This window comes from Trichechus manatus, unplaced genomic scaffold (assembly GCF_000243295.1).
Source record: "Trichechus manatus latirostris isolate Lorelei unplaced genomic scaffold, TriManLat1.0 scaffold00041, whole genome shotgun sequence".
Lineage (NCBI taxonomy): Eukaryota > Metazoa > Chordata > Mammalia > Sirenia > Trichechidae > Trichechus > Trichechus manatus.
Genome location: NW_004443977.1, coordinates 13,653,326 through 13,680,672, shown reverse-complemented (window position 1 = coordinate 13,680,672; position 27,347 = coordinate 13,653,326). Strand labels below are relative to the sequence as shown.

General features: G+C 52.1%; 1 protein-coding gene across 4 annotated transcripts in view; it reads left to right on the top strand.

Annotated features, from left to right (window-relative positions):
* Window positions 1-20,923: 20,923 nt before the first annotated feature.
* Window positions 20,924-27,347, top strand: part of PAX3 (paired box 3) — a 100,129-nt gene continuing 93,705 nt past the window's right edge. For 3 of the 4 annotated variants that reach the window (XM_004376360.1, XM_012555559.1, XM_012555558.2), the window contains exons 1-4: window positions 20,924-21,375; window positions 22,580-22,815; window positions 24,128-24,257; window positions 25,385-25,519. In XM_004376360.1, coding sequence (XP_004376417.1) covers window positions 21,291-21,375; window positions 22,580-22,815; window positions 24,128-24,257; window positions 25,385-25,519 — 586 coding nt within the window. In that variant the 5' untranslated portion in view covers window positions 20,924-21,290. The remainder of the gene's footprint in view (window positions 21,376-22,579; window positions 22,816-24,127; window positions 24,258-25,384; window positions 25,520-27,347) is intronic. The other variant, XM_004376358.1, reaches the window with a different exon arrangement.

Genomic DNA, 27,347 nt, shown 5'->3' with positions numbered 1-27,347 from the left:
GCCGAGGACGCGGCCCGTGAGCCGCGTACCCGCGCCGGCCTGCGCGCCCCGGGCGCCTACGAGAGCTGCCAGAACTGCAAGCGCGCCGCGCTCACAGCCGGCTGCGTGTGCGTCGTCTTCTCCTTCCTCTCCATGGTGGTTCTGCTTTTCACCGGCCTCATCTTCGTCAACCACTACGGAGGCGGCGGGGGACTCCCCGGCGGCGGGGCGCCCCCCGGCGCGGCCCCTGCGGCCAGCTCGCCCTCACCCTCGCCCGTGGGCCCTATTTGCCTGTCGGTGGCCAGCATCCTGGCGCTGTTCTCGGTCGTCGTCACCTGGATCATCTGCTGGCTCAAGTATCGGCCCGAGGGCGCGGCCGGAGGCTCGGCCGGGGGCGGTGGCCCGAGGGCAAGGGCGGCGGGCGGGGCGCGGAGGAGCAACACGTAGTCGGACGGCTCTCCCGCCCGTGCTACCAGATGCGCGGCCGCCCTGGCTCGGTGCGCGCGAGCTTTTCCGCCCTTTCCCTGCGGTCCCCATACCCCGGACGCATACTCCCTCGCCACCCGGCCACCGCAGGCCTCAGTTTCGCGCCCCTCGGACTCTCGTGCCCTGCCTCCTCCGCGGTAGACCAGACTGGGAAACGAGGAGGCGGGCATGCTGGTGGGGAGTCCTATCTCCCGGGACTGTGCAAGATCAGCCTCCGCTTCGTGCACGAACCTCGTGCTTGCCAGAGTGCGCCTCCGTCCCTTCCCGTGTCCAGGAGTTTGGAAAGAGAGGAGGAAAGAGAAGTGGGATCCCCATCGCCCGCCTGCACGCTGGTTTTTGGCTGCTGTGACTTGAAAGTTTAAGAGTTTAGGTGCGCGCGCGTGCATACACGTCTGCAGCGATTGTGAATGGGCTGGGATTGTCCACAGTCAGAATGAATGAGATGTAAACGGGAGAGAAAGGTTTCCCTGCTTCCCAGCCAGCGGTCCTGGTAAAGGGAGCGCGCCAAAGCGCTGAGGCCGATGTACGCGCCCGGGGGCAGGAGGCAGGAATGGGTTTAGCTGCTGAACTTAACCAACCGCTGGCATCTGTGAGCGATGGCGCACGTGCGCAGTGCGCGTGCGTGCTCGGAGGCTCCGGCCAGCTCCGCGGGACAGAGAGGCGGCGGCGCGCGCCAGAAGCTGGATCCTTCCCCGCCAAGGCGGCTCAGGCTGCTGCCCATGGACGAAGTCTTGAGCAGAACCCAGAGGTCCTATTTCCTGGAAACTTGTGGTTGATGTATCCTGATGTTACTGCCAGGAAGTCATTTTCATCTTCTGTTACTGGACTCAGGGAGCTTAATGAGCCTGTTCTCCTTCTCTCAAAACTGACTTACTGTTGCCCCCACCTGGAAGATATTGAAAGCTATTCACGCAGAATATAAACTGGAGGCTTCCCTCTTCCCCCTCCTTTTTTCCTTAATTTCACTTTTAAAATAATTTATTTTTGAATATACAAATCTGGACATTTTTGTGCATTAAAATTTCCATAAAAGTTATTTGATAAAGAGTCCGATTTCTGCCATACCTCCACCCCAAATACATGTAGAAATTAGGAGCAGAAAATAAAGGTGTGTTGGTAATTGATTTAAGATTTTATACTGTGAAACAACTAATGACTTTAAATTATCTGAAAATAGACAATAGTGCCCAAAGGTGAAATTAAATGACAAGTCTTTCTGCCTTTGATTACAAAGATATATAGATAATATACATTTATCAGAAAAATACTATTTTGAATTAAGCAGCTTGATGTTATTGGAATCACTGAAAAGTTCACCTCCAGTCACATGAGATGAAAAAGACTATATATATCTATCTGATTTTGTAACTAAAAAGATGAATTATGAGTGTATGTTACAGGTGGCTTGGATACCTTTTTTTAAGAAAAAAACCCGACTATTCCAAATATATTTATATGAAAACATTCTTTATTCCATCTTTTGAAATTTGGAATAAGACAAAGTTTTCATGCTTAAAAACCACAGGAGCTGACAAGGGTGCACTATTATTCCTCATAATTTATGCAAGCTGTCTGCATGATGTTCTGACATTCTATTAACCGAATTTGAATGGCGCATTTGTCTCTATCAGATGAGTGAAGTAATTTATTGACCATTGATAAGTGGTATGGCTGCAGCTTAGGAGATGCAATATGATGTGTTTTATCTCTGCATTGTCTTATGATAAAAACAAGAAGTATTTATACAAAGATCTGTTTTCATGAAATTTATTTCATAGCGAAATTGTTCCAAGTTATTTGTGTGGCACTTCTCTTCCTTAAATAGTCAAATCTTAATTTTACAGTTTGAATGGCAGTGAGAAATAATTCACACATGGGAAAGTACCTTGCTAGGGGGAGCATTCTGTGGAATTATTTTGAGAGTTTAACAGGATTCCCTGAAGGCCCAGTAAAATCTGTTGTATTCTGAAGGGACAAGCAGCTTACTTATCCACTACTAGCATTCACTAAAACATCAACTAGTTGTTTTTGTTCTTGATTTCTGCTAAATGTTTTCAGGGTCCTCATACAAGGAATCACATTTGCAGACCAGTTCTAATTTATTTATACACCCAAGATATTATGTTAATTCTGCATTCATTTTTATCTTTTATTGATCATTTATCTCCAGTGTTGAGATGGTTTGCATTGACTGCCGTTTAGTTGCATGTATATATGTGCATGCATATTTGCATGTGTGAATATATATGTGCATGTATATATATACGTGTGTGTGTTTGTGTATATAAACCAAAAACCAAATCCGTTGCCGTGGAGTCGATTCCAACCCATAGTGACTATATATATGCATGCTAGTAGCAGAACTTGACTTTGTGGATGTAACCTTGTGTACATTTTAACACACGTTTGTTATTTCACTCCTTTAAACCAGCAACGTGGAAATCTGTCTAAAGCTCCTTGGGGACCCATGTGCTTCCTAGAGAGAGTTTATTTATGTTCTACAGATGAGGTACACCAATGGCGTAAACTAGATTATGCCTCATAAATAAGAAATACATCTCTGAATCACCTCAGTCACAATGTAAGCTACAATTTACATGGAGTGCACATGTAAATTTCCCATAACTTCTCCTAATGAGAAATTTGAGTTAGGGTGCTTTAAAATCAATTAGATAATTAATAGCTAAGTACCTAAACAGAGATTTTTTTTTTTCCTTATCTGACCTTGCTTTATTGCTCATTTCTGATCGCCTTACCCAGAACTGAGTGGCAAGATGGGGTGATAGAGAACATTTGTCTGGTTTCTAGTGGTTCTCTGGCATTCGGGTGTCCCTCCCATTCTGCAGTTGGATTGATCCTTTCCTACATCACGTGGAACGGCCTACAGACCAGAACCTTAGACATAGCAGGAGTTTCGGAAGTGATTCTGGAAATAATAGTGAGTTGTCTGGAGGGCTTTCTTCCTTCCCATGACAATTCTCATCTACTTGGGAGAGGTGGGTTCAATCCTGGACACGTCTCCAGCTCATGAGTGAGGAAAACCAATAAAGTTACTGCAAAAAGCCGAACCAGGTGTAGACTGCACATCCACTCAGGAACTCGGGGTCCCCATGGCCCACGTTCTGCCTAGGTTCTCGGCTGCAGGTTAGAGTTATCAGCATACACTTTCACTGAGTTTAAATTTCAAGTGAAAGAAATTCATCACACAGGCAAGGAATTAAACACTCCACCTCTGAATGCAATGTGATTCAGAGAAGTGTCTATGTCCAGAAAGAATGTCAAGTTTGTGGTATGAGGATGAGTATCTGTATTCAGGAGATGTGAGTCTGAATACTGGCTCTGTCCCTTACTCACAAAGACCTTGGCAAGTTATTTAACCTCTTTAAGCCTCAGGCTTCTCTATCTATAAAATGGGCACAAAAAGTATCAGCCCCACTCACCTCGTGGACTTATGTGAGGATTTGTACATGCAGAAGAGTAAATGAGAGAAGATGCTTTGGAAACTAATGCCCTATGTGAATTCATGGGCTTGTTTCCATTCAGGTCTCCAAGACTCTAACATTACCTCCCCAGAGAGGGCTGCCCTAACCACTCTACACCTGGTGGATATCTATCCTGGTTTTATTTTCTTCATTTATTTCTGTCTATTTATTGGTTACATGTTCTTTTGTTCTGCAACCGGAATGAAAAGACAATGACAGGAAACTTGTCTGTTAGACCATCCACTCTATCCCCAAGGTTTACACCAATTAACAGCACATAGTAAGTGGCCAATAAACATTGTTGAGTCTGCTGCATGGGAAACCCTTGGTGACCTGGCTCTCCATGCTCACACTGCCACTCAATAGCTCCGTGACCCTGGGTGACCTCAGTAAACAGTTGCTCTTCTCTACTTCGTAAGGATTTTTTTTTCTTTTTATTGTACTTCAGGTGAAGGTTTACAGAACAAATAGTTTCTCATTAAACAGTAGTACACATATTGTTTTATGACATTGGTTAACAACCCCACGACATGTCAACCCTCTCCCTCCTCGACCTTTTTTTTTTGTTCGGTGAAAATATACATTGCCAAAGATACAACATTTCAAAAATTTCTACATGCACAGTTCAGTGACATCAACTATGCTCTTCCAATTGTGCTGCTATTGTCACTTTAGATGAAGGTTTACAGAACAAAATAGTTTCTCATTTAACAGTTAGTACATATGTTGCCGTATGACAATGGTTAACAACCTCACAACACATCAACACTGTCCTTACTCAACCTTGCGTTCCCTATCACCAGCTTTCCTGTCCCCTTCTGCCTTCTAGCCCTTGTCCCTTGACTGCTGTGCCTCATTAGTCCCATTTTGTTTTATGGGGCATAAGGATTTTTGAAAGGTGAAAAAATACATATTTATGGAAGCACTTGGAGTTTTGAGAAAAAATCAACACCACATATGACAGTGGAATTCTTACTGCATTATATTCAGTGATGAAGAGCCACTTAAGAGACCAAAGGACAGTTGGTCTCCATTTCTAATCAGTTCTTCGTTGTGAAATTTCAAGATATGATTCCTTTTGGTTTCTTGCCTTAATGAGCATGTCTGCACCATCCCCTCCAAAGCTAGCTGTGCCTGCCTATTTGGAGAAAGTATATATTGCAATGAAGTTTCCCACAACACGGAGAACAACATCTATTAAATGTCTCATTATTTGTTTCTCCCTGTCTTAACTTTTCAATCTTTGCCATTTTAAATTAATTATTCTTTACAGACTTGCTAATTCTATGATTTCAATAACCAAATAATTCCCTGTTGTTCTGTGATCTGACTAGTACCTCTTTATCTATTGGTTAATATTCGTATCTTAAATTTCTGTTACTATACGAAGATGATTCAATCCACATTCTGCCAATGAACTACATCCCAGCTGAATATACATTTACATTTCTCCCTTTGAAATCTTGTGTTTGTACCGAGTGTGAGTTTGTTTGAGGAACAACTAGTATCTCCTATAGCAATATTTCCAACATGAGTGTTGGAAATGATTGCAGCCAGATCTTGGTTCGAAGGTATGTGAATGAATAAAGTGTGTGAGAGATTTAATCTGTCTTTTGCTAGGTCTCTTTTGATTGCCCTTATAAGCCTTGTGATATCTACCATCTGCGTTGTTTCCTTCATGATCAAGGATCAATTTTGATTCTGAGGCTTCTGCTCTCTTCCACAGACGGAAACTATGCCAAAGAGAAGTAAATTCGTTTTTGTGGTAAATTCTCAACCATTCCTGATTCTAAAACATGTTTGGGGAAGGAAGAGTGTCCAGTGTCCAATTTCCAAGAACATTCTTAGGAGCTCAGGAAGAAGGAGCCCATTTCCCTTGGAAACAAGTTGTGTTTGCATATAAATCTGAATTATCTTTGGTTTAGAAATGCCACATCTCCCTGGGGTTGGAGTGGGGGATGTTGAAGTGGTAAAATTAGTTGCTTTTCCCTATTTCATAAGGGTTTTTGAAAGGTGCAAAAAACATATCTATGGAAGTATTTTGAAGTGGGAAGAAAGAGGTAGAGAAAATATACAAAGAAGTTCACTTAGCTCCTAGTATTATGAAACACATCACCAAATAAACTGAAGCAAAACTGTTTAAACACTGAGGGTAGAACAGTTTTATTTCAACAACTACGATTTCAAGAACCATGGCACTATATGATCCTTACAGCTCTCTTACCTCAACAATGAGTATTGTCTATTATACATTTTTAAAAATTATATAATTTATATCTCTACTGTGTGTGCACTTTAAAATATTCTGTGCTCAAACTTGAGAGGTAGAGATTAAGCTCACCTGACGTGCTGATGTACAGTTTTGGGGAAGGATTTACTCCCAGTGAGAATTAGACAGTTATTTCTTGGAAAATAAACTTGGGACCAAGTTCTGCAAGGCAAGCAATATGTCCATAGAGGCCCATTTCGTACTGAATTCACACACGGCAAAGAGCTTATCCTGACGTGAGCCTTAGCAGAGGTTCTCAAACCTGGTGGCACGTTAGAATCACCTGAGGGAGCTTTAAAACAGTACAGATACACCCTGGTCCGCCCTCAGAGACTTGTATTTAATTGGTGGGGGTGGGGCGCGTCGGTGTTTTAAAAGGCGCCCCAGGTGATTCTACTCTGGAGTTAGAGTCGAGGGCCCTTATGTTTCACAAGGCTTTTTACTGGATTGTTGGAGCGGTCATTATCTGGATAACCAAAAGAGAGTTATTGAATCGTTTCACTCTCTCTCTCTCCCTCTCCCCCATTGACTTTGTGTTCATAGGACAGTTAAGTCAATATTTGGGGAGTTGCCCCTCCAAGGGCTCTCTGCAGAAGCCGAGGACGCGTGCTGTGATCTTTCCGAAAGTGGGCGGGGTGATGGCCGCGAGTCCCCCCACTACAGGGCCTCTCTGCGCCCCCCATAGGTAAGTGCTTTCAAGTGCCTTGAGTTATCAAAATTCAGTGACAAGGCGGGGATTTGAGGGCGGATTACGTGGGTAATCAGACAAGCCTCGAGGTTAAATTAACAAAACAACGCGGGTGACAGCTGAGCTTTCGGGGGGAGGGGGATCGCGGCTGTCCTCTCGTCTCCACCAGGTGCGGACTTGCGAGCAGATCTAGCTCAGGGTTGTTTTAAAACGCCCCCTGGGAGAGGTGTTAATTCTTTTCAAAGGCCCTGCCGGGTCTTCTTCGTTCAGCGTGCAAATGAATTCCACGCGCCGGGGCCAGGTGGGAAGAGATTTGCGCGGAGGCTGAGCAGCGCCCTCGGGGAGGTGAGGATGACTCCGGTCTCTCTACTTTTGGACGTGGACGCCGTGGTGGCGCCTGGTGAGGACTCTTTTGGAGACAGACAGGGTCGCGCGGGGGACTGCCAGCTGTCCTCGCTTACTCCTTGAGGGCGGCCCCGGGCAGTTGCCACTACAGGGACCCTGGGGGCAGCTCCCGAATCCGCGGGGCTGGAATGTCGCACCCTGGGGCTGGCCAGGCTTCCAGCGCCCCTCGCAGTCTCCTGGGCCAGAGAGAACTCCGAGGCCTCCCGGGGTGAGAGGTGGTGGCCCGCGCTGGCCTGGGCCAGAGACTCGTTCGCTCGTCCCTAGCCCCACCCCTAGCCCAGTCACCTCCCCAGAATGGCCGAACCGGCCCTTTGGATCCGGAAAGGCAAGTGCGGGCCGGGGAAGAAACGGAAGGCACGAGGAAGCTGTCACGAGCCCACTTGTCGCGCGGAGGGGACCAGCTGTCACGGTACCTTGTCAATCCAGTCACTGACTATATCCATTTTGGTTGTTTTGTTTGTTTTACTTTACTTTGCTTTTGATCGAACCTAGCCTTCGGCCTTAACTCTCCGGATCTTGTGACGTGCCCCGATTTCAGGATCTGAAGGGGATGTCCTTTATGACCCGACGGCGTATAAACCACCTCTGGATGCCCACGGGCCCTCCCAGCGCCCCCGGGAGCTCCGCGTTCGCATGTCTTCTTTACTATAGCAGAGATGGTCCCAGTGCACCGGCTCCGAAGGGAAGAAACGCAGCGTTTCAGGCAGTGCGGTGGCCGGGACAGCCTGCGTGGGGCGCAGAGTCCGGGTCATTCAGCCCTTCAGCTCTCCTGTGCTTTCTGGCCCCGGTGGTGATTCTCTGCGAATTCCAGCCCCCAGGCCTCGCTGAGAGTTCCCTACTTTCCCCCTCGGATCCCCGAAGTGCAAAAGATGTCCGGACAAACCTTCCCGTTGTCCGAGGGCGGGTCATCGGGACGTGGGTACGAGAGAGGGGCGGCTTGGAAACACTTTAGGAGTCTTTGGGCTTCCGTTTGTAAATCCCTCGGAGTTCCCAGGAAGGGCCTGCGCCTCCATCCCCAAACCGAGCACCCGGGTCTCCGCAGCCGCACAGTCCACACCCAGGCCCGCCACCACGTCTTTCCAGCCTGGCACGTGGCGGTCGGGGAGAAGCGGGGTTCGCGCACTGCTAGGAGCCTGAGAGGAGCTCACGAAGGCCCGACGATGACGTGTTCCAAATACAGAACTCGCTGTCTTAGCACCAAGGCAGGAAGACTGGCGTTCATTCTACAAACATGCATTACCCGCTTGCCACGCACCGGCCCAAACCAGACGGTGGGTGAGGCTACAGGGTCGCAGGTTCTTCTAGGCATGGAAATACGGTGATAAATTCTCCCTGGGAGCAATAAAAATCCATTGCCCTCGAGTCGATTCCAACTCCTAGCCACCCTCTAGGACAGAGTAGAACTGTCCCATAGGGTTTCCAAGGAGCAGCTGGTGATTTTGAACCGCCTACCTTTTGATTAGCGGCCGGTCTCTTAACCACCTCACCACCAGAGCAATAAAACGTTGCTTAAAATAAGCAAACTTTTTTTTAAGTGGGATTATATCATTAGATTTGTTTTCAAATGGGATAGAAGTGGAGTCAACTTCCAAATTCCTTTCAGATGAGATAAACTAGGTCAGTGCCTCCCAGAGGCATTAAAAGTAACTTTTGTACTGAAATTTATTTACAGCTAGAACAAGGCAGACAGCAAGAGGTGAAGTACTAAGGCAACTTCCAGATCTCACTTCCTCTGGGTTTGATCAGAGTGGTAGAAACAAAGAATTTTTCCAACAGAACAGGATTGGCAACATAACATTGTACTGGGTTCAAATCCTAGCTAGCTCTTCAGCATCCTACCTGTGTGACCTAGGGCAAGGTAATTAACCTCTCTGCATTCTTTCCCGTCACTTTAAACTAGGTATAATCATAGTCATTTTGAGGAGTAAATTAATCTTTGTAAAGTGCCGAGAACAATGCCAGCACATACTAAGTATTCAATTTATAAATGCTACCACTATTATTCCCGCAGAAAGTCCTGGTGATCTACTTCCAAAAAATCAGCCATTGAAAACCCTATGGAACACAGTTCTACTCTGACACACATGGGATTGCCATGAGTTGGAATCAACTCAACAGCAGTTGGGAAAAAAATTATTATATACCATTATTGTTAAGTGCGTTGTTGTTGCCATATAACCAATTTCCACAGGTCTCCAGAGATGGCTTATTCAGGGCAAGAAACCTAAGCAGCTGGCCCAGCGGGTACCAGACTCTCTAAGCTCTCATGCTGCCAACCCCAGGACACTGGGCATGTCCTCAGAGAAGTCTTATGGGCAGCGTGGCCTGGTCTCGGGGATGGAGGCTAGGACGATCTTGGGAGAGGTGGCTTAGCAGCCTCTGGTGGTGAGCAGAAGATGGTAGTATCCTTTTCCCAGAGCCCCCCATCCTGACACTTCCATAACCAACACTTTAAAGGGCTTTGCTTGAAGTACTCATTTTATTCACATACACCCTTTCTCCTACCACCTGGCACTTCTGTAATATTTGAACTGGCAATGTCTAACCTCTGTTTCACTTAATTTTTGAAATAAATTTGAAAAGTTTGAGAGCAAACTAAATAGAATTTTTCTTAAGTCAATACTAAGAAAAGATGTATGGATGTGTCTAACAGTAGTAGGCTCATGATGTTGTATTGTGTTTTCCTTCCTAATGCTCTTTTTCTCACTTCATCCCCTATATCCTGATGCCCCTAATAACACGAGTGTCTCCCCTATGCCCACATAATCCTGGAAGAGTAAGATGGAGATTCAGACCACTTCTCCCAGTGAAAATGTGTCATTCAACTCAGAAACATCCCATTCATCATTGCCTGGTATTAGCCCATCTTAATTCTGTGAAGTGTATCGGTTAAGAATTCATTTATCAGAAATAGCTTAGTGATAGTGTTTCTTCTGGCATGTGGCCAGTCTCTCCCAGCACACCCCCCCCCCATTTTTCATTTCTGGAGCAATTCTCTCTCCAGGAGTTTTCATTTTTATTTCCTTCCTTCCTTCCCTCCTTCCCTCTCTCCCTCTCTTCTGTCTCTAAAACCATCCATTCTGAAGGTACTTTCTGAGCTCAGAAAGCTTTTTTGATCTCCCCCTCCCAGGGTGAGCTGCCTCTCTGGTTCTGGATGCCTCAGGGTCTGAATCCTGCCCCTCTGTGTCATCCTCCCCCAGTGACACCACACCATTTGCTCTTCTGAAATCGAAGTTTTCTCAACAACCAGTAGAGTGTAAGGGAACCCCCCTCCCATGGGAAAGGTGGCCTTGCTCTGAAAGACCAGAGACGGGTGAGTCTCAAGGCCCATTCTGACAGAGCTGCCTGGGCTTTATGGGGACCCAGGTCAGCCTGCTTCAGAGACAGACACCTTAGGTCTGGAGAGGACATGTCGATTCCCACTTGGCTGTGCCAAACCCTATTCTGCAAGGTTCTTTTTTGCCTCTGCTACAGCTGTTCACATTTCTGTGTTTCTCCCTTGCTACGTAGCTCAGAGGTATCATGCAGTTTTGCTTTATCAATAATTTTGGCGAGAACTAAGGAATGTTGCCTTTGGCAGAACACCTATTTGGGATACTGCTCTGAGAAAGCCTTGGCCTCTTTTCAAGCCCCAGCTGCGGGGCCACACATGGTGCCTCTACTTCCTCACTTGGGTTCCTTGGTCCTAAAACTCCATAGCAAAAGACGTTTTCAAAGCCTTTCTATTCACATGAAACTTGGTGAAGCCTGATATTCTCTAGTGAATAGCTCTGCTGGCTTCTTTTCCATTTATTTCACAAAGCCACCAGCTTCTTTGGGGTCTTGAGGTCCTCTGGAAGGAAGACCTTTCTCCTCCCCTGTCTTAAGCTGGTGGCTGCTGCTCAGGGTCAGCCATGAGGGATATAGTCTGGAGCAGGGCACTTCTAGCTCACCCAACACTTTCCCTGCCAGGAGGAAGTTTCCTTCTATTTGGGGAATGGAGAATGACAGGACCAGGTGGGGGGGGGGGGTCTAGACACCGGGAAGCTGGGGCTTCAATTTCTTTCAAATAAGAATGTGAGCTGCAGCCAAGGGAGGCCTAGATGAAGATGCCCAAGCGGATCCTAGATGTTGGAGGTCCAACCGTGGGAAGGGAGGAAAATGAGTCCCAAATACCTGGCCAGCAGCGATGGTGACAGCGATAGCAAAGGTTCTGTTGCCCTGTCACTCCACCCAGGAGGGATGTCTTCCAAAGAGGGCAGTAGAAAATGTCCTCAGGGATGCGGGGCCTCAACAGGACTCCAGAGCTGCTTCATTTTGGGCAGAGCACAAATGCAGAATGTTGGGAACCTCAGGAATTTCTCCTGCCTGGGAAAACAACAGAAAAAACCCAAACCACCACCCTCACATCTCAGCAAAACTTGCAGGTTTGGGTGCCCAGGTCCTGTAAGAAGTTGCCAGGCCCTCACGCTGCCCAGTGTGCAGAAGGCGCCCACTGAAGTGTTGAAGCAAATGGTTCCTCCACTCGGTTCCTTCACCCTTCTTTCAGCCAGTGCCCCTTCCCTCCCTCTTTTCTCTTTGGGAAGCCACTTGCACAGAGTCTGCCCAGACAGACGTTAAAAAACCCCGGCCCTTCCTCCCACCTCCCCCAGAATCCTACACCCACCCCTCTCATCCACCCCGTCAGTCCTTCAAACGTCTCTGGAGCCACTCTGTGGCGTTTCCACTAATCTCCTGACAGGTTGCGTTTACATCCTTCTTGGTTATCTTCTAAATCAGTTCCACCAGGAGAGGACTTTGGTCTGTCTCTTTAACTGCTGTAGCCCTAGCACTTGGAACAGCACCAGTAGTAGAAGCTCACTAAGTTTGTGTGGAATGAATGAAAAGCCATGTGTGCCTGGCACTGTGCTGGCTCTGGGGACACAGCTCTGCAGAACTGAGGGTGGGGGTGGGAGAGAGGGAATAGTATAAAATAATCAAGCGGAAAATTGCTCTGGGCAAGGGAATTCCACCTGGTCAGGGAGCTCCTGGAGGGCTTCCCTGAGGAGGTGACCTGTGCAAGAAGCCTGAGCACTCGATCAGAATTTTCAGAAGCCGTGTACGGGAATGGATGACTGAATGCGAGAACTTGACGCCAGTGTGTTCTGCCAGGCCAATCTGCCCGCCTAGCTCCGCTGGCCGTGAAAGAGACAGCTGGTAAGAGGGTAGTGTCCCAGGCGTTGCAAAAGCCAGCGGGGTGGTGCCCCTGGGCCGCCGCCGTCCCCACCTCTTGGCTCTACTAGCGCGGCCTTCTCTGCAGGCCACCGGGTGTCCAGAGCTTGGCGCCAGGGCTCGGTCAGGGTTGGGCAGCTCCCTCCTGGGTACCGCGCTCAGGAGAGAGGCTAAATGCGCAGCGCGACTTTCCGCCCCCCACGGAGGCCGGGAAGGGCCAGCGGGCCAAGGGGACCCTAGGATGCAACGCGGGTCATTTTCTTAGGTGACAGGTGGGCTGAAGGCCCAACCTCCGACGCCAGGCTTAGCCCAGCTTTTATAACCTAGCTGCAAAATGAAGAGAAGCCAACTAGGAGCGGATCCAGTGCCCGCGGGGGCCGAGCCTGCAGAAGAGCGCCCAGGGCCCAAGGAGAGCTCCACCCGCCCGCTGGCTGGGCGACGACGTCGGATGTCTTTACTCTTTAGAATTGGGGCGCTGAGTCGCCCTTTTTATCTGGCAGAACCTCTTGAAGGGTCTTGAGTGGAGGAACCACAGTTCCGATGGTCCAGGCTCAGGGCGCCGAGAGAGCAGGGCCTGCTGGGTGGAGGCGTGCGGGAAAAGGCCAAGGGGGCACGGAGATCTATGGTGGTCCCCCTGCCAGATTCGGAAGGGTGTTAACACCGGACATGCAGCCCCATCGCACTTTCCCCTGAGCACCCAGGGTGCCTGCACTCAGAGGAGAAGGGCGCGGCGAGGTAGCCCAGGACCTAAATGTGGCAACCCCCACCCCCTACAAGCTTTCCCACTCGCGACCCGGAGGCTATGAGCTTCCCCGCGTCTCTCTGACAAGTACAGGAGGGCCCCCCACCTGCCAAGAGCCCTCACCCTCTTGCACCCCGGGCGCTTGTAAGGTCTCCCTCACCCGCCACCCCACCGGAGCAACTATCCCGGGTGTCCTGGGGAGACTGAACTGGGTTTCTGCACTCCTCCCCTTGTCGCCTCGCCCCAGGGGTAAACCGAACCCCCAGGCCCGCTGCTCAGCCAGGACTTGGGGTGCACGGAATCGATTTTTGTCTCCTCCAGGGAGGGGAGAGGACAGTGGGGAGCTGAGTGGTTCTGGCGGGGGATCAGGAGGGCAGGTGGAGAGCCAGGCTGAGGATTGTGTTCTCAGAGTCTTGGTGGGTTTTTGCGTGGGTATGCGAGTCCGCGCCCCAGTGGGGGAGCATGTGAGAGTGGGCCATTTCCTCTGACTGATCGGGGTTCTGGGAACTGCTGAGCTGGCGCACAGCAGGTCCGGGCTCAGGGACAGGCTGCCCGGCGGCCCGGGATCCGGGTCTCCTCTGCCCTCGCCGCAAAGTAGTGGCTGCGTCACTGGCAGCTCGGCTCCTCGCCAACCGCGCTATAGATGGATGAGGCGCCCTCTGCACGTTCTCCCTAGCGAGATCGAGGCCAACAGCGCGCCCTGGGCTGAGTAATTAATACAGATGACGCTCATTTTGTCGAAACGTCCCTCTTAATTAATGGAGGAGGGTGACACTGTGGGTGACTGATTTACATTCAGAAGATCCCTTTGGCGGCGCGGCGGAGGCAGCCGCTGGGACTCAGGACTGTCAATCCCCGGACTGCAGCATCCTTGTTCTGGCTCCAGGTGCCCCCAATTCGCCGCCCTCTCTCCCTCTGTCTCCCGGGCGCCACTCCCTGAGGCTCGACAATCCCCCTTCCCCCTTCACACGTGTCCTTGCACAGCGGCGGCCCTGCCCTCTACGGACTCTGCGGGAAGTGGCGGGCACCCCTACCTCCCTCACATGCTCTGGCGCTGGGAGCTGCGCTTCCTTACCTCCTCCCTCCCCCACCTAGAGGGGACCTCGGGGAGTCCCGATGTCAGATCCTGGGGCTTGTCCCTCGTCGGTGCCCTAAGGCCTGGCCCCTGTGTGTGTCCACGGATGAATGTGTTTCTCTGTGTAACAGTATATATCTGTGTGCTGATTTCTTTGTGGCTGTGTGAACATGTGCGTGACTGTGTGTCCGTGTTTCTAAGTACCTGAGTTTGGTGCATTTTGCTAAAATACTGTCCCCTCTCCCACCTTACTCTCCACCTGCTAAATTTTCGATTCTGGCTCATGGCGACCGGGGGAAAAATAGGGTGCCCCCTCTCCCTTGGGAGTTGCCCCATTAAAAAAATTCTCCATTTAGAGGGAGAATCCCCCGCCCCAGTGGGCGAAGCAGTACTTCCCACCCAGCAGGGGCTGGCTTGTGTGTGTCTGGGAGTAGGGGGTGGACCCAGTGACCGGGTAGAGGGCCCAAGAGCCGGGAAGCGGCTTCAAAGGTTTCAGTAACGACTCTTCGGCCTTTATTTATGCCCCTATTAATACAATATCCATCATGTAGATATCTATCTTTATCCTTTAAACTGATACGCTGGAAATCAATTAGCCATGCAGATTACATTTCCTGCTTTTCCAAATGTTAATCTTTCAGACTCAGGGCTGGTGATACATATTTTTTGCAGCCAGATAGTATTAGATTTCGTTTAGAAAAGGAAAGAAGAAAAAAGGCGCTCTGCATCTGATTCCTTTTTGGGCTACTCATCTTAACTGTTTGCCCAAGCTGCGCGTTGGGGACCTGAGAGCCGAGTCCCCTAGGGCGGTTTTTCAGAGGGAAGAAGTGGGACCGCGCGGGGCCACCGAAGGGACTGGGGCCAGCTCTCTGAGAGGCGCTCGGAGCGGCTGGTTAGCGCCAGGTCTCCGCCCCTCTCGGGTGATCCCTCCAGCTAAGCCTCCCGGATCCTCTGGCTCCTTTTGATCGATTTTGGCGTCGGTGATGATCAGTTTTCATCTTTATTGAGTTTCCCTTCAGGGTTCTTCCATTTCCAGGCTTCTGAACCCAAATTATTCTCTTGCTCCTCACACCAAAATCAACGAATAGTTGAAAGAGAAACTTGATTTAAATATAGGAAGTAGGTGTTTTCCTGCAGGGAGGGAGACGGAGAGAAAGTTTAAGGTCTAAGGGAAGGAACTCGATGCATTTCAGGTCTAGAGATTCAAAGGACTGTTGGGCCCTGGTTTAGTGGTGTCATTGGGAGGTTCTCTCTCTCTGCCTCCCTTTCTTCCTCTCCCTCTACCCCCATCCTTTGAAAGGGCGAGGGGGTCAGGAGAAGATGCATTCCTGGGCGGTGGGTCCGGGAGCCTTGTCCGTGCGCTGCGCGCTCCCAGGGGCTGCCCGGGCGGGGCGTTGTAGCTGGGAGACAAGGTGAGGGCAGCCGACCGCAATGTCCGAAGCCCTGCAGCAGCTTCCTAAGGTCTCCCTCCGGTCCCGGCCCGCGCGCCCAAGGCTCTGGCCGGATCGCTGCCGGCTAGGCCTCCGAGGCCCGCTCCGGCCCACACCTGTTGCGCAGCATCGGCGCGGTCCGCTGCGCAGCCCTTGCTCCCAGTGGGGCTTCTAAAACTCCGGGGCCACCGGCCCTGGGCTCATGCGAGCCCTCAGGTCTCGGACTTCGGTGCTCCCTTGCTCCTCGCCTCCCCCACCCCCCTCCCGCGGCGCGCGTCCAGGCTCAGCGGAGAGACCCCGGGTGTGAAGAGTTGCCTCCCAGGCTTCTTTCTTCTTGCTCACAGCGTCACCCCCCCCCCCATTCCTTCCAGATGACAACCACCACCGGGAGAAGTACCCTGCAGAGCTTGAAGGGATTTAGGCCGACAAGCGCCGGCGGCTCTCAGCGCTGGCTCAGGCGCCCCAGCGGCTTGGAGTTGGAGAGAGACCTGGCTAGACGCAAGAGAATGGCCTGGAAGCAACCTCCCCTGCTTGCCCCCATTGGGGGACAAGACCCACAGTCAGGGCATTTTCTGTACGGATGCGCCCCCAAACGCCCTGGGTCAGGAGTTCCTGAAGTGGTCATTTGCCTTCCCCCCTCCTCCGGGCATGTAGGCAAAGCTAACAGATGCCCACCCCCATCACCCCTACCCCCGCCTCCCGCCACACTCTCTACCAATCTCCCCCAGCTTCTCTCTCCGCCCCTAGCTCAGCCCGGGCCTGCCTTCCCCTCCCTTGCTGTTCCCAATACCCGTCCCCCAGCTAAGGCTCCCCAACCCTAAGCGTCCATCATACACACATGGTTCTTTAACACACACACACACACACACACACACACACACACACACACACACACACCATACACGCCAGCAGAATAGTTAATGAATTTATCTTCTAAACTCAAATCCCCCCCGTGGACTTTTATGGAGTTGGTTCGAACATTTTTGATGATTAGAAAGGATTTAATTTTTTACAAAACGCTTTTCGAGCTTTTTTCCCTGGAGAATTGGGCTCTGGTATCTTCCTTGTTTGCATAAAACTAGTTTTTTGCCGAACCAAATGAATCGCTGTAGGAGACAAGTCGCAGGAGATTCATTCTCTCACTCCTTCGTTCTCTTTCAAAATTTTTTTTTTTACTTCTCTCAACTTCCTCTCCCTTCGTTTTCCTTCTCGACTCTTCCTTTTCTTCCCATAAATCATATGTCCTTGATCGAGAACCCGTGCACAAGTTCGCTGGCCACCTCACCCAGCTGCCGGGGCACGGCGAGGACAGGCCCACTGCAGCTGGCCCTCGGTACATTTCAATGCGGCGTCCAGATCCTCCTTCAATCCCTACGCCCGAACGCATCCCGACTGACTTTTCCGATGGGGGCGCAGATGTTTTTGACAAAAAACTGAGGGGGCCTCATGACGGTTACTGCAGCTGGCTTTGCGATTGTTTAACGCGAGCGTTCAGCAGTCTGGTATCATCCCACCCTGCCAGACAGCGCGTGGTGAAGAACTCGGCGTTTTGATTTCCTATGCAGGAGCGCGGGACCGAGAGGGCTCGGAGATGTTTGCTCAGACCTCCGAGTGCATCCAGAGAGAGAAACACACCTGGTGCCGGCCAGGCACTTTTCCGCCGGGTCACGCCAAGTCTGCCGGAGCCTGGCCCTCCAAATGAGGCCAAAAAGGCCTGAGTGGCAGGCGCCCCCCCCCCCCGCCACCAGGTCAGGCATATTATTTTGCATAGATCATAATTTCTTCTTAAGGCCTGTGTCCTCTTGGAAGTGAGGTCATCTCACATCTCATAAAGACCCCGAAGCTCGTAGGCCATGAAATGCTTGTGCCTGAAGTTCCCAAGTGCAGAGGCTGCGCGCCGAAGGGTGTTTCAAGGACCAGACAGATGTCACTCAACTGCGATGGGACTGTGGACCCACGCATCCAAGCGGGCGGGAGAGGGAGAGCCTGCAAGTGAACCCCGAGTGAACTTCCCAGGCCTGCATAGTCAGCCTGTGCCTATTTCACCTGAAATGGATCTGAAACAGGGGGCTGGGGAGCCAGCGGCAACTTATTTCCCCCTCTTCCCCCCATCTTTTTTTTTTTGTCTAAATTATTCGATTGTTGTCCTCAAGGCTTCAGTTTCATTTTGGACTTGCACACATAGCGCCGGGTGGAAGCTACACTCACTCAGAAAATGCTGTAGCGACTCTTCCGCGGCTTTCTGGGTATTTTGTCCCATTGGGGTAATTACGCTGCCACCGTTTGGGTCCATAGGACGCGGGCCCTGGGCTCCCAAGTCCCATCACGGGGGTCACTCCTTTGCCAGTTAGCGCCAGTACCACGGCCCATAGGCTCCGGGAAGGAGAAGGGGCCTGGGTGGAGATGCTCTTCTTGCTGCGGGGAGTGGGGGTAGAGGTGGCTTTGGGTTTGAGAGTGACTTCAGAAAGAAGGGGCAACCCAAGCTCCGAGGATGGGGAAAGAGGGGCTGAAGAACTGAGCAGGGACACATTCTTCGCAACCAGTCCTGGGATAGGGAAGGATCCGGCTACCTGTTGCACTCTGCCCTGCCCAATCCCAGGCTCCGGGGTTTGGCCTGGCGGCAGGCGGGCCCCCCATTTCTCCGACTCACTGGCCGGCAGCCTCCGCTGACTTCATGGTCCTAGACCTCTCGGTCGGACTTCGACGACAAAGGCCCAGGGACTTTGGACTTCCGAGGTCTTTGGAAGTGGCCCCGCAGCGTTTCTGGCCCAGCTTCCTCGAGGCGAAGTTGCCCCTCCACCGCCCTCCGGGACTCCAGACCCTCAGGCCCTGCCCCAGTGTGGAATGGCTGAGCTAATCCTCTGGCTTCTAGAATCTCGAGCGCTGGGCCAGAGGAGAGCCCAGGGAGGAGCCAAAACGGGTTGCCTTCGAACGCTGGAGCTGCAGACACATCCTCTCCCTCTCTTTCTCTCTCGGCCTCCATTTGTACATTTTTATAGCAAGTGACGACTACTTTATGGATGCGCATGCTGGGTCGGCACCCATGGGCCCTCGAGACCCAGTGCCACCGGCAGTATTTCCATCCAAGGGTAGCCGCCCTCTCCACGCGTTTACTTGCGGACGCGCACCCCGGGAGACCGGGAACTAGTGTGCAGCAAACACGCCCCTTCACAGACCCACCCGCTCCTGGGACAGAGAAAACACGGCAGGAGACCGCCAGGTCATCGCGGGGAGGGCTTCGAGACGGAACCCTCGGCTTAAAAACACAGGAGACCCAGCCCTGGACCTGCAGGTCCTTTTAATTGCGAGTTGATCCCGCATTCTGCTTCTCTCCAACAATGACCTCTCCCAACAATTTCCGCTGACCCTAAAAGTGCCCTGTCTGCTCCTCTCAACCGTATGGAGACACAAAACTTGGGAAACGTCTAGAGCTCTTGATTCTACCCCTGAGAAGTGGCTTAGGAAATAAGGACACAGACTCTGGTGGCCCCCAAGTGCACAAAAAGGAAATGAAAAGTTTTCCTCTTGACAAGTTGAATCACTTTATGTAAAACCTGGTTAAGCGGGGCTTCATTCCTCGCAGCGGGTCTCTCCTTTGTACTATAATGCACACGAGGCACCCCCGTAGGTGGGTGGGGGGATAGCCAGACATTTTCTGCTCTCCAGAGGCCTGGCTCGGCTGTTCCGAGCCTTCCCCGAGCCTTCTGATGTGGCATTCTCCACTTGGAAGTGCATTTTTAAAGGGCCAACTTTAGCCGTTGAGCAGCTATACTTTTTTTTTCCCCCTCTCCTCCAATCTTGCTTTCTGAGTTTGCCTTAATTAGGGGGTGGGGAAGTGGGGTGAGAGCCCTAGTTCACGTAAAAACTGTCAAAGGAGGTGGGGGAAGGGAGGAGAGAAAGAGAGAGAGACTGAGAGAGGTGGAGAACTCTGGTGCAGGAAAAAATTCAAAAATCGTAAAAAGCAAAGGGGGAACTAGAAGCCCTGAAGTCATTGTTTCCTTTATTTCAAAGGGAGAAACCTGCCCGATTCTCATCCTTTTGATTGATTAAGGCCCTGAATACCTCGCAGTTCTGGAGTGACAGTCCCTGAATAGACTCGGGCGAATAAAGCGCAGTGCGGAGCGCGGGGCTGGCACTCGGGGGTGTAAAGGAGGCCAGTTCGCTGGCACTTACCAAGTTATAAATAAAAGGCCATGCACAATGGTACCTTCTCTGAGGACAGACAGTCTTTACAACATTCCTGGCGTCATATCCTGCTGGGGACACTTCAGCTCCTAGCCAAGACTTTGCTCCTTTTATTTTTCCAGCAGTTTAGTCTGAATGCCATAATAAATTCCTGAGAACAAACGCTGCAGCAGGACAAAACTTTAACATATAGACGTATCTCTGCCAACATATCGGGGATCTATACATCGAGATTTAGAGACCCGGCTTCCGAGAGTGAGTTTTTAAATCAAGAAGAGGAGACAGCCCCCCACCCCCACCTCCAACTAAGCGTCCTGGGGCCTAGACGTGCTCCCTAAGCTTCACATTACCACCACACCCCCAGACCCAGAAGACAAAAGATCTTCATGCCCTGGAGTCCTTTTGAGAAGAGCCACACAGGGAGGACCCCAGGAACAAGCCTAGGCCGCGGGGCATTAACCAGAGAAGGAAGGCTCAACGTGTCTGGGGCCCCAGTGCCTTCTTACTGGAATTGTGCCCCCTCCAGCGGCAGTAAACCTAGAAAGCAGACAGCAAGAGAGAAAGAGAAAAAAGATACAACTAAAGACAGGTAGAGAGAATCGGAGACAGAGAGAAAAACACACAGAGACACAGAAAGACCTAGAAATGTAAAGTCAAGGAGTGAAAGAAAGAGACTAGGGCGACACACAGAAAGTGACGGGGATAGAGAGCCCCTCTCCGCCCTTAGCGGCTGCCCTCTCCCCTGGGTCGTCTCTCCGGGTTTCCACGGTCCACCCTTCTCTCCTGGGAAAGGGTCGGGGCTCAGGTCCCTCCTGGGGCCGGCCGAGGCCTCGGCCCTGCCGGGGATGGGAAGAGAAAGTGGCCGCTGTCGCCCAATCAGCGCTTGTCTCCGCAACTCGGGACGGTCTCGCCGTCGGCCAATCGCAGCTCAGGGCTCCTGACCAAGCTTTGGGTGAAAGAACTAATAAATGCTCCCTAGCCGGACTCCCCGCACTCGTGGTCACGACAGGAGGAGACTAGGCGGCCGCGCTCCCGCCCCGCCCCCCCTCCCCAGCTCGTCGCCGCCTCGGAGCCCCCTCCCAGCACCCCCAGCCTCGAGGCCGCTTGCCCAGACTCGCCCCAAACTTTTCCGCCCTAGGCTGGGGAGCCTGGACTCCAAGGCCTCCCCGCCGCCCCCTCTCTCGGTTCCGTCTCTGGTGGGTGGACTTGGAGCGCGCAGTCCCCCCATCCGAGTCTCCCCCTCCAGTCTTTCTGGGGAGGGGCTCTCCGCGCTCGGGGGAGTTCCGGAGGGTCCCCCGCGCTCGCCTTTTCGTTGCGCGTCTGCACCTGGATTAGTTGCTGAGCCGGGCTGCCTGCAGGATGACCACGCTGGCCGGCGCCGTGCCCAGGATGATGCGGCCGGGCCCTGGCCAGAACTACCCGCGTAGCGGCTTCCCGCTGGAAGGTAAGCCAGGGCCTCGGGCCGCCCGGAGCCCGGACCTGGGACACGCCGCTTGCCCCACCGAGGGCTCAGACCACCAGCTCCTTCAGCGCGTCCGGGGAGCCCAGTCCTCGGGCACCCCCGCCTCAGGAGGTAACAGTCGGGGGCCAGGATCCCGGCGATTTCTGTCTGCAAACGGAGCGCGCTGCTCTCCGCAAACCCTTGCGGAGCCTGGCGGACAGGCCTGCGCCCAGGCCCGGGCCACTTCTCCCGGTTGGTTTGCAAAGGCCGTGGCGGGGAAGGGGTGAACTGGCTTCTGAGCACCAGAAAGCAACTGCTACGCACTTTCTCCACTAAAATGTGTCTCCAAGAATGTCCCGGCTGCGCCTACATTTGCTAAACTCGAGTTACTTCCTGAAGAATTTTCTTGCCGGCGGAAAAGTTGCTGTGGTGGCTAACGCCGGCATCGTGATTGGACTTTTTAGTATTAATTAATCGATTAAAGTTCCTTTTATCTCAAGTGGCAGCTCAAATTTTTCACAACGAGTTTGGGAAACCGCCTTGCAATCAGCCCGAGCTTCTGGGAAGCTCCGCGAGGCAGGAAGCTTTGCAATCCGAGTTTTCCAGACAGTCTGCCAGGTTGGGGGCTGCCCGAGCCCGGGATGCTGATCCCGCGGCGCCCTTCTCCCTCGGCGCAGGGTAGCATGCAGTACCCAGGGCATGAGTAGGGGGCCAGGGCGTCTGCGAGCAGGCCACGCTGCTCTGTCCTGAGGTGTAACAGGTGACACGCGCTGCTGCCTGCGGCCTCCTTTGGGACCCTTCTTGACCCTTGACAGTTTTCTTAGCAAGAAACCCCAAGGGCTGTCAACTAACCTAAGTCCTTTAGAGAGGGAGCAGCCCAGTATGGCAGGGTTTGGTGGAGCAGAGCTGCAGAGGTCTGCTCCTGGGGCAGCTTCTCTCTGCCAAGAAGGTTTTTTTCTCGGGCAAGATGCATTCTGCACCAGCCACAGGCTCTTCCCCCACATTGCCATCCCTCCTAGACACAAAAGAAAAACAGTTTGTTTACCGCTAAATTACTTAATAATTTGCACAAATGTAACAAATGTGGCCAAGAGTAACTGACAGACACTTCAGTGCTGGGAGCTGTGACATGCAGTTTGGCCTTGGGCTGCTTTTTCTTTTCCCAAAGTGACTTTCCCCTTGCCACTCTTTTCCCTTCTGCCCACAGTGTCCACCCCCCTGGGCCAGGGCCGCGTCAACCAGCTCGGCGGCGTCTTTATCAACGGCAGGCCCCTGCCCAACCACATTCGCCACAAGATCGTGGAGATGGCCCACCACGGCATCCGGCCCTGCGTCATCTCGCGCCAGCTGCGCGTGTCCCACGGCTGCGTCTCAAAGATCCTGTGCAGGTACCAGGAGACCGGCTCCATCCGCCCGGGCGCCATCGGCGGCAGCAAGCCCAAGGTGAGCGCGTGGGCCCGGACCCGCGGCCTCCGGCCTCCTGCGGGTTCCAGGGCTGGGGAAAAGTGGGCGGGAGGTAAATAATGCCATTTTAGGCTTTCCAAGGAGTTATTTTTTTAAGCCCGAGATGTAAGTATGTGGGGAGACTCGCTGGCTGTCAAGGCCGGTCGCTCCCGAATGAACGCTAAGCGAAAGTTCCAGCCTTTTTTGCAAAGAAGAAATAGCGTTTGGTTTTTTATGCCCTGGAATCCCCATCAGACTGTTTTAATAGATAACACTTAAAGCACGCAAGCTGCACGTGCCCACCTGTTGACGTTTTTTTCCTCAAGTAGCTTTCCAGCGCTCACCCACACCTCATGGTCCTTTCCAAAACGAATCTAAGGAGCGCCTCTGAGTTTTCTGATGGCTTAGCAGTTGGATTCAAAGCATTTCTTTTTCCACTGTAGCCCTAACCAAATTGTCTTCAAGGAGTCAAAACTAGTGATTTTTTTTTGGTAGTGAAATGATTTTCTTAAAAGCAGTTTGGTGCGATCCTCAAATTATTTTGGTTTCTTTCGAAAAATGAAAGCATCCCCCTGTTTAGGGTGAGTGGGTGGGGACTGCACAGGGTCTGCCTTTTCTCCTGCATGCGGGGAAAATCCAATATAATTTTTAACCACAGGATAAAATCAAGAGGAGGGTTATGGTCATCTGACGCCTTCCAAACCCCCTTCTTCCTTTTCTGTTCCAAACCCCTTCACAATCTCCCCAAGAACTCTGGAAACTCTTTTCAGCGGCGAGGTGGGGGGGGGGGGGAGCCAGTCTCTCAAAGTATACATATTTGTTATCCACTCTAATTTTTAAAAACCTCGATACTCATCTTTTCCTTATCACTCTGCTCTTTGGGTGAAATCTTGGCTTTTTTGAAGAGGCACTAGTTGCAGAAATGAACTTGATTTTTCTGCCTCTTTTTCAAGCATTCCTTCTTTAGTTTTGCTTTTGTGCGTTGATTCTGTGTAACGAGTTGCCTTTATTTCTACGGACCAGAAAGTATTACTCCCCTCCGCCAGGCGTTACAACTCTTTTTCTTTTACCTTGGTTAGCTGAGCTTTTCTGGGCACAGTGGAGGGAGCCTAGGCCCCTCCGGATTGGGGTGATTTTCAGTGTGCCCCTTTTACAAGTAAACAGCCCAGAAAGTTGGGGTCCTTTGGGTGACAAGGGGGACCTTCTCGGGGTATGCAGGAGGGAACAAGGAGCAAGGTAAGGAGGTAGTGTGGCCCACTGCATCTGGCCCGGAATAGCCGGTACCAACGCTCGCCCACCTGTTCTCTTAAAGCAGGTGACAACGCCTGACGTGGAGAAGAAAATTGAGGAATACAAAAGAGAGAACCCGGGCATGTTCAGCTGGGAAATCCGAGACAAATTACTCAAGGACGCAGTCTGCGATCGAAACACGGTGCCCTCAGGTACCAGTCCCATTAACGTCTCCTCAGGCGCGCCGTCAGTCGCTGTTACCCAGGCGGCTCGTCCGAGCCCTAATCGCCCCAATTATCGATCCGGGCTATTGGGAGGCAACCCTCTCAGGCCCTGAAATATTTACGAACCAACCTTATTTGGCGTTTTAGGGAGGGAGGGGTGAGCAGCTTGGTTGGGAGGGTGGTGGTGAGACCGCCACGGAGGGCTCCCCAAAGAGAGTTTATGTCGAAGAGGCCGGGCAGGAAACGCGAGGCGGAGGCCAAGCGTTTATTAATATTGATGTTCCCTTTTAAAGAGAAACAAATGTTTTGGTAACCCCAACCGAAGGGAGACGAGGCCGTGCGAGCCGAGCCTCGGCAGCGTGTGCGAAGGAGGGGGCTTCAGCCACGGCCCCGAGTTTTTCCTGAGCGCCCTAAGGCGCATCCCGGCCCCCTGGCAGCCTGCGGGAGGCGGAGGAGAAGAGGGGCGAGCTCAGGGCCAGCACGAGGGCGCGCGGGAGAGTTTGTTTTTAATTAAAAGGAAACTCCCTTTTCCCCCCTGCGAGAACGAGATATTTCAGAGCATGGGTTTGTTTACCAGACTAGAATCTGGAAAAAATAAATGGTGAAGAGTGCATTTTCTTTTGATTTTACAATAGGAAACGATTCTGGAGTTGAAATGGAAACCCTTTATGGCCTCAAAAAAAAAAAAAAAAAAAAAAAGCCTGGGTGGCAGGGCACAGGTTCCTGAAAGGGAACACGGGGTCCAATGCCTTCAGGAGGTGGTGGGTGCAGGGTGGGCTAGCGGGAGAATCCCCTAAGATTGGAGATTTACGGCCCTGTCCATAGAGCCAAGAAGGGAAACGCTTCCTGCCGGGGAGAGGGGGACAGAGCTGGCGTTTTCCGGCCTGAACTTGGAAGGGCGGCTTTCCCAGGCTCACGCCTTTACGCACCCAGAGGCTGGTCTTGCGGGGAGGGAGTGAGTGGGAGGGCGCGAGGGTGTCCGAGGGAAGGGAATACAGAACCCAGCTGTGCCGGTAGCCGTTCTCGGGCTCGGTCTGGGTACAGGGGGTCGCTTCTCTGCACAGCCCCGCGCGTCTCAACCGTGTGCGCCCCTCGCCCACCCCTTCCGTCCCCAGTGAGCTCCATCAGCCGCATCCTGAGGAGTAAATTCGGGAAAGGCGAAGAGGAGGAGGCTGACCTGGAGAGGAAGGAAGCAGAGGAGAGCGAGAAGAAGGCGAAACACAGCATCGACGGCATCCTGAGCGAGCGAGGTAAGCGGCGTCCGCGAGCCGCGCCCAGGGCCTGAGTCCGCGGACCGCAGCGGCCTGACGCTGAGGGGCCTGAGGGCGTCCCTGCCCGGTTCGAGCCAGGATTCCTCCTCGCTCATAGCTAAGCACCAGAGCGAGGGCATGCAAAGGACAACCCAGAGAAACACTTGCAATTAAAAGAAAAATCTTCTGTAGGCTGTGTAATTTCTCCGTTTTGTAAACCTTTCTTCCGCTCCATTCCCAGCTCCCCGGAGTCTGGAATGTGAGTTACGGCCTCTTGTCTCTGAGCGTTGGGGGAGGCCTGTGGACAGAGGGTCCGGGTCTCTAGAAGTTGAATCAGCTTTTGCGTCTGCGTCCTCAGGAAAGGCCCGAGTCTCTAGACAGTTTTCACATCCGACGAGATAGAGAGAGAGAACTGGGCAGTGGGCCCCCAAAGTTGCTCCACACTGGCTGCCTTATAAATGTGCGTGTGTGTGGGTGTGTGTGTTGGCTGTTTTTTTCTTAATTTTTAAACTGGGTTTCAGTTGTGGAAGGGTTTGACCTGTTGATGTCTGGGAAGAAAAACCAGCCCAAGCTCTGGGTTACAAACCAAGGGGATCTGCGTTGGGTTTCTGGGCCTGCAGCACTGGCCCCCTCCTCTGCCCAGCTGACCAGCTGACCAGCTGCTCCTTGTTGTCTTGGGCCTGTCAGCACCAAAAGAAAATCCTCCCCCCACCCCCCCAGCCAGAAGTGCAACCTGCTTCCCCTTTACCTGCTTCAGGTCGCCCTCAGACACTAATCTAAAGGTACCAAGAAAAAAAGAAAAGACAATCTTGTCAGAGTTTCGGAGTTGGAGGGAGTGGATCTCTGCAGGGGGAGAGGGGAATTGCGTCTCAGCACTTTTGGCCCTGGGCGCAGTTTCATCTCCTTAAATGCAAAGGTTCAGGAGTTGCCTGGCACCCCTGTGTTCTCTCACCGGGATGTGGACTTCTCTGGGCTGATTTGAATTTGCGAGTTCTCTAGAAGGACCTCCTGTCCTGGATTCTGCCTGAAGCAGGCAGCTCTCCAGCTTCACTTTCGCCAAGATTCTGGTGGGCTTGGGGCGGCTGCAGACACCTATTGCAACTAGCTGGGTCCAGACCCTCACCTGGTGGTGTCCAGGGTGGGACTGGTCACCTTTTACCCACAGTTCCCAACCCCCGGGGTGGGTCACCGACCCTCCGGAGGAGCTGCTTTACAGACCAGTACAAAATCTGCACATCACTTATAAGGGACACTTAGATTTGAATGTTCCAACTCCGAATGAACAGAAGCGTAGACGCTCAGGTGCACTCCAGCCAGCAAGAAAAGATGCCAAAAACCAAGACAGGTTGAGTATTGGATATACATACGTTGTTGCTTCCCTCCCTGGACTCAGCCTAGGCCTTTCTTTTTGGAGAGGTTCATTTCTGCCCTGGTCTCTGAGAAGAGACCCTGGCTTTTGTTCCAGGACTTGATGTAGCAGAGGAGTGCTGGGAGGGAAGAATGCGAGAAGCCAGCCAACCCCAAATCAAACAGGCCCTTGCGGGCAGCGAAGCGAGGGGCCGAGAGCGGTCGGAGGGGCTCCCGGCCCACGGCTTGGCTACTTGTTGCTGGAGGCACCGGCGCGGGCTGATCAGCCGCTCCCGTGGAGCACAGGCAACCGAGGCCGAGGAGACAAAACGCCCCAAATGAGCTGGTCAAACATTTGTACAACTTTTCCAGCTTTTACAAAGAAGGCCTTCTCTACACAATCTACACTTGGAGATGAACTTGGGAGACAAAGCCTGGAGAGTCCATTGAAACTCACACTTCAGCTTGGCCCAGACAAAGC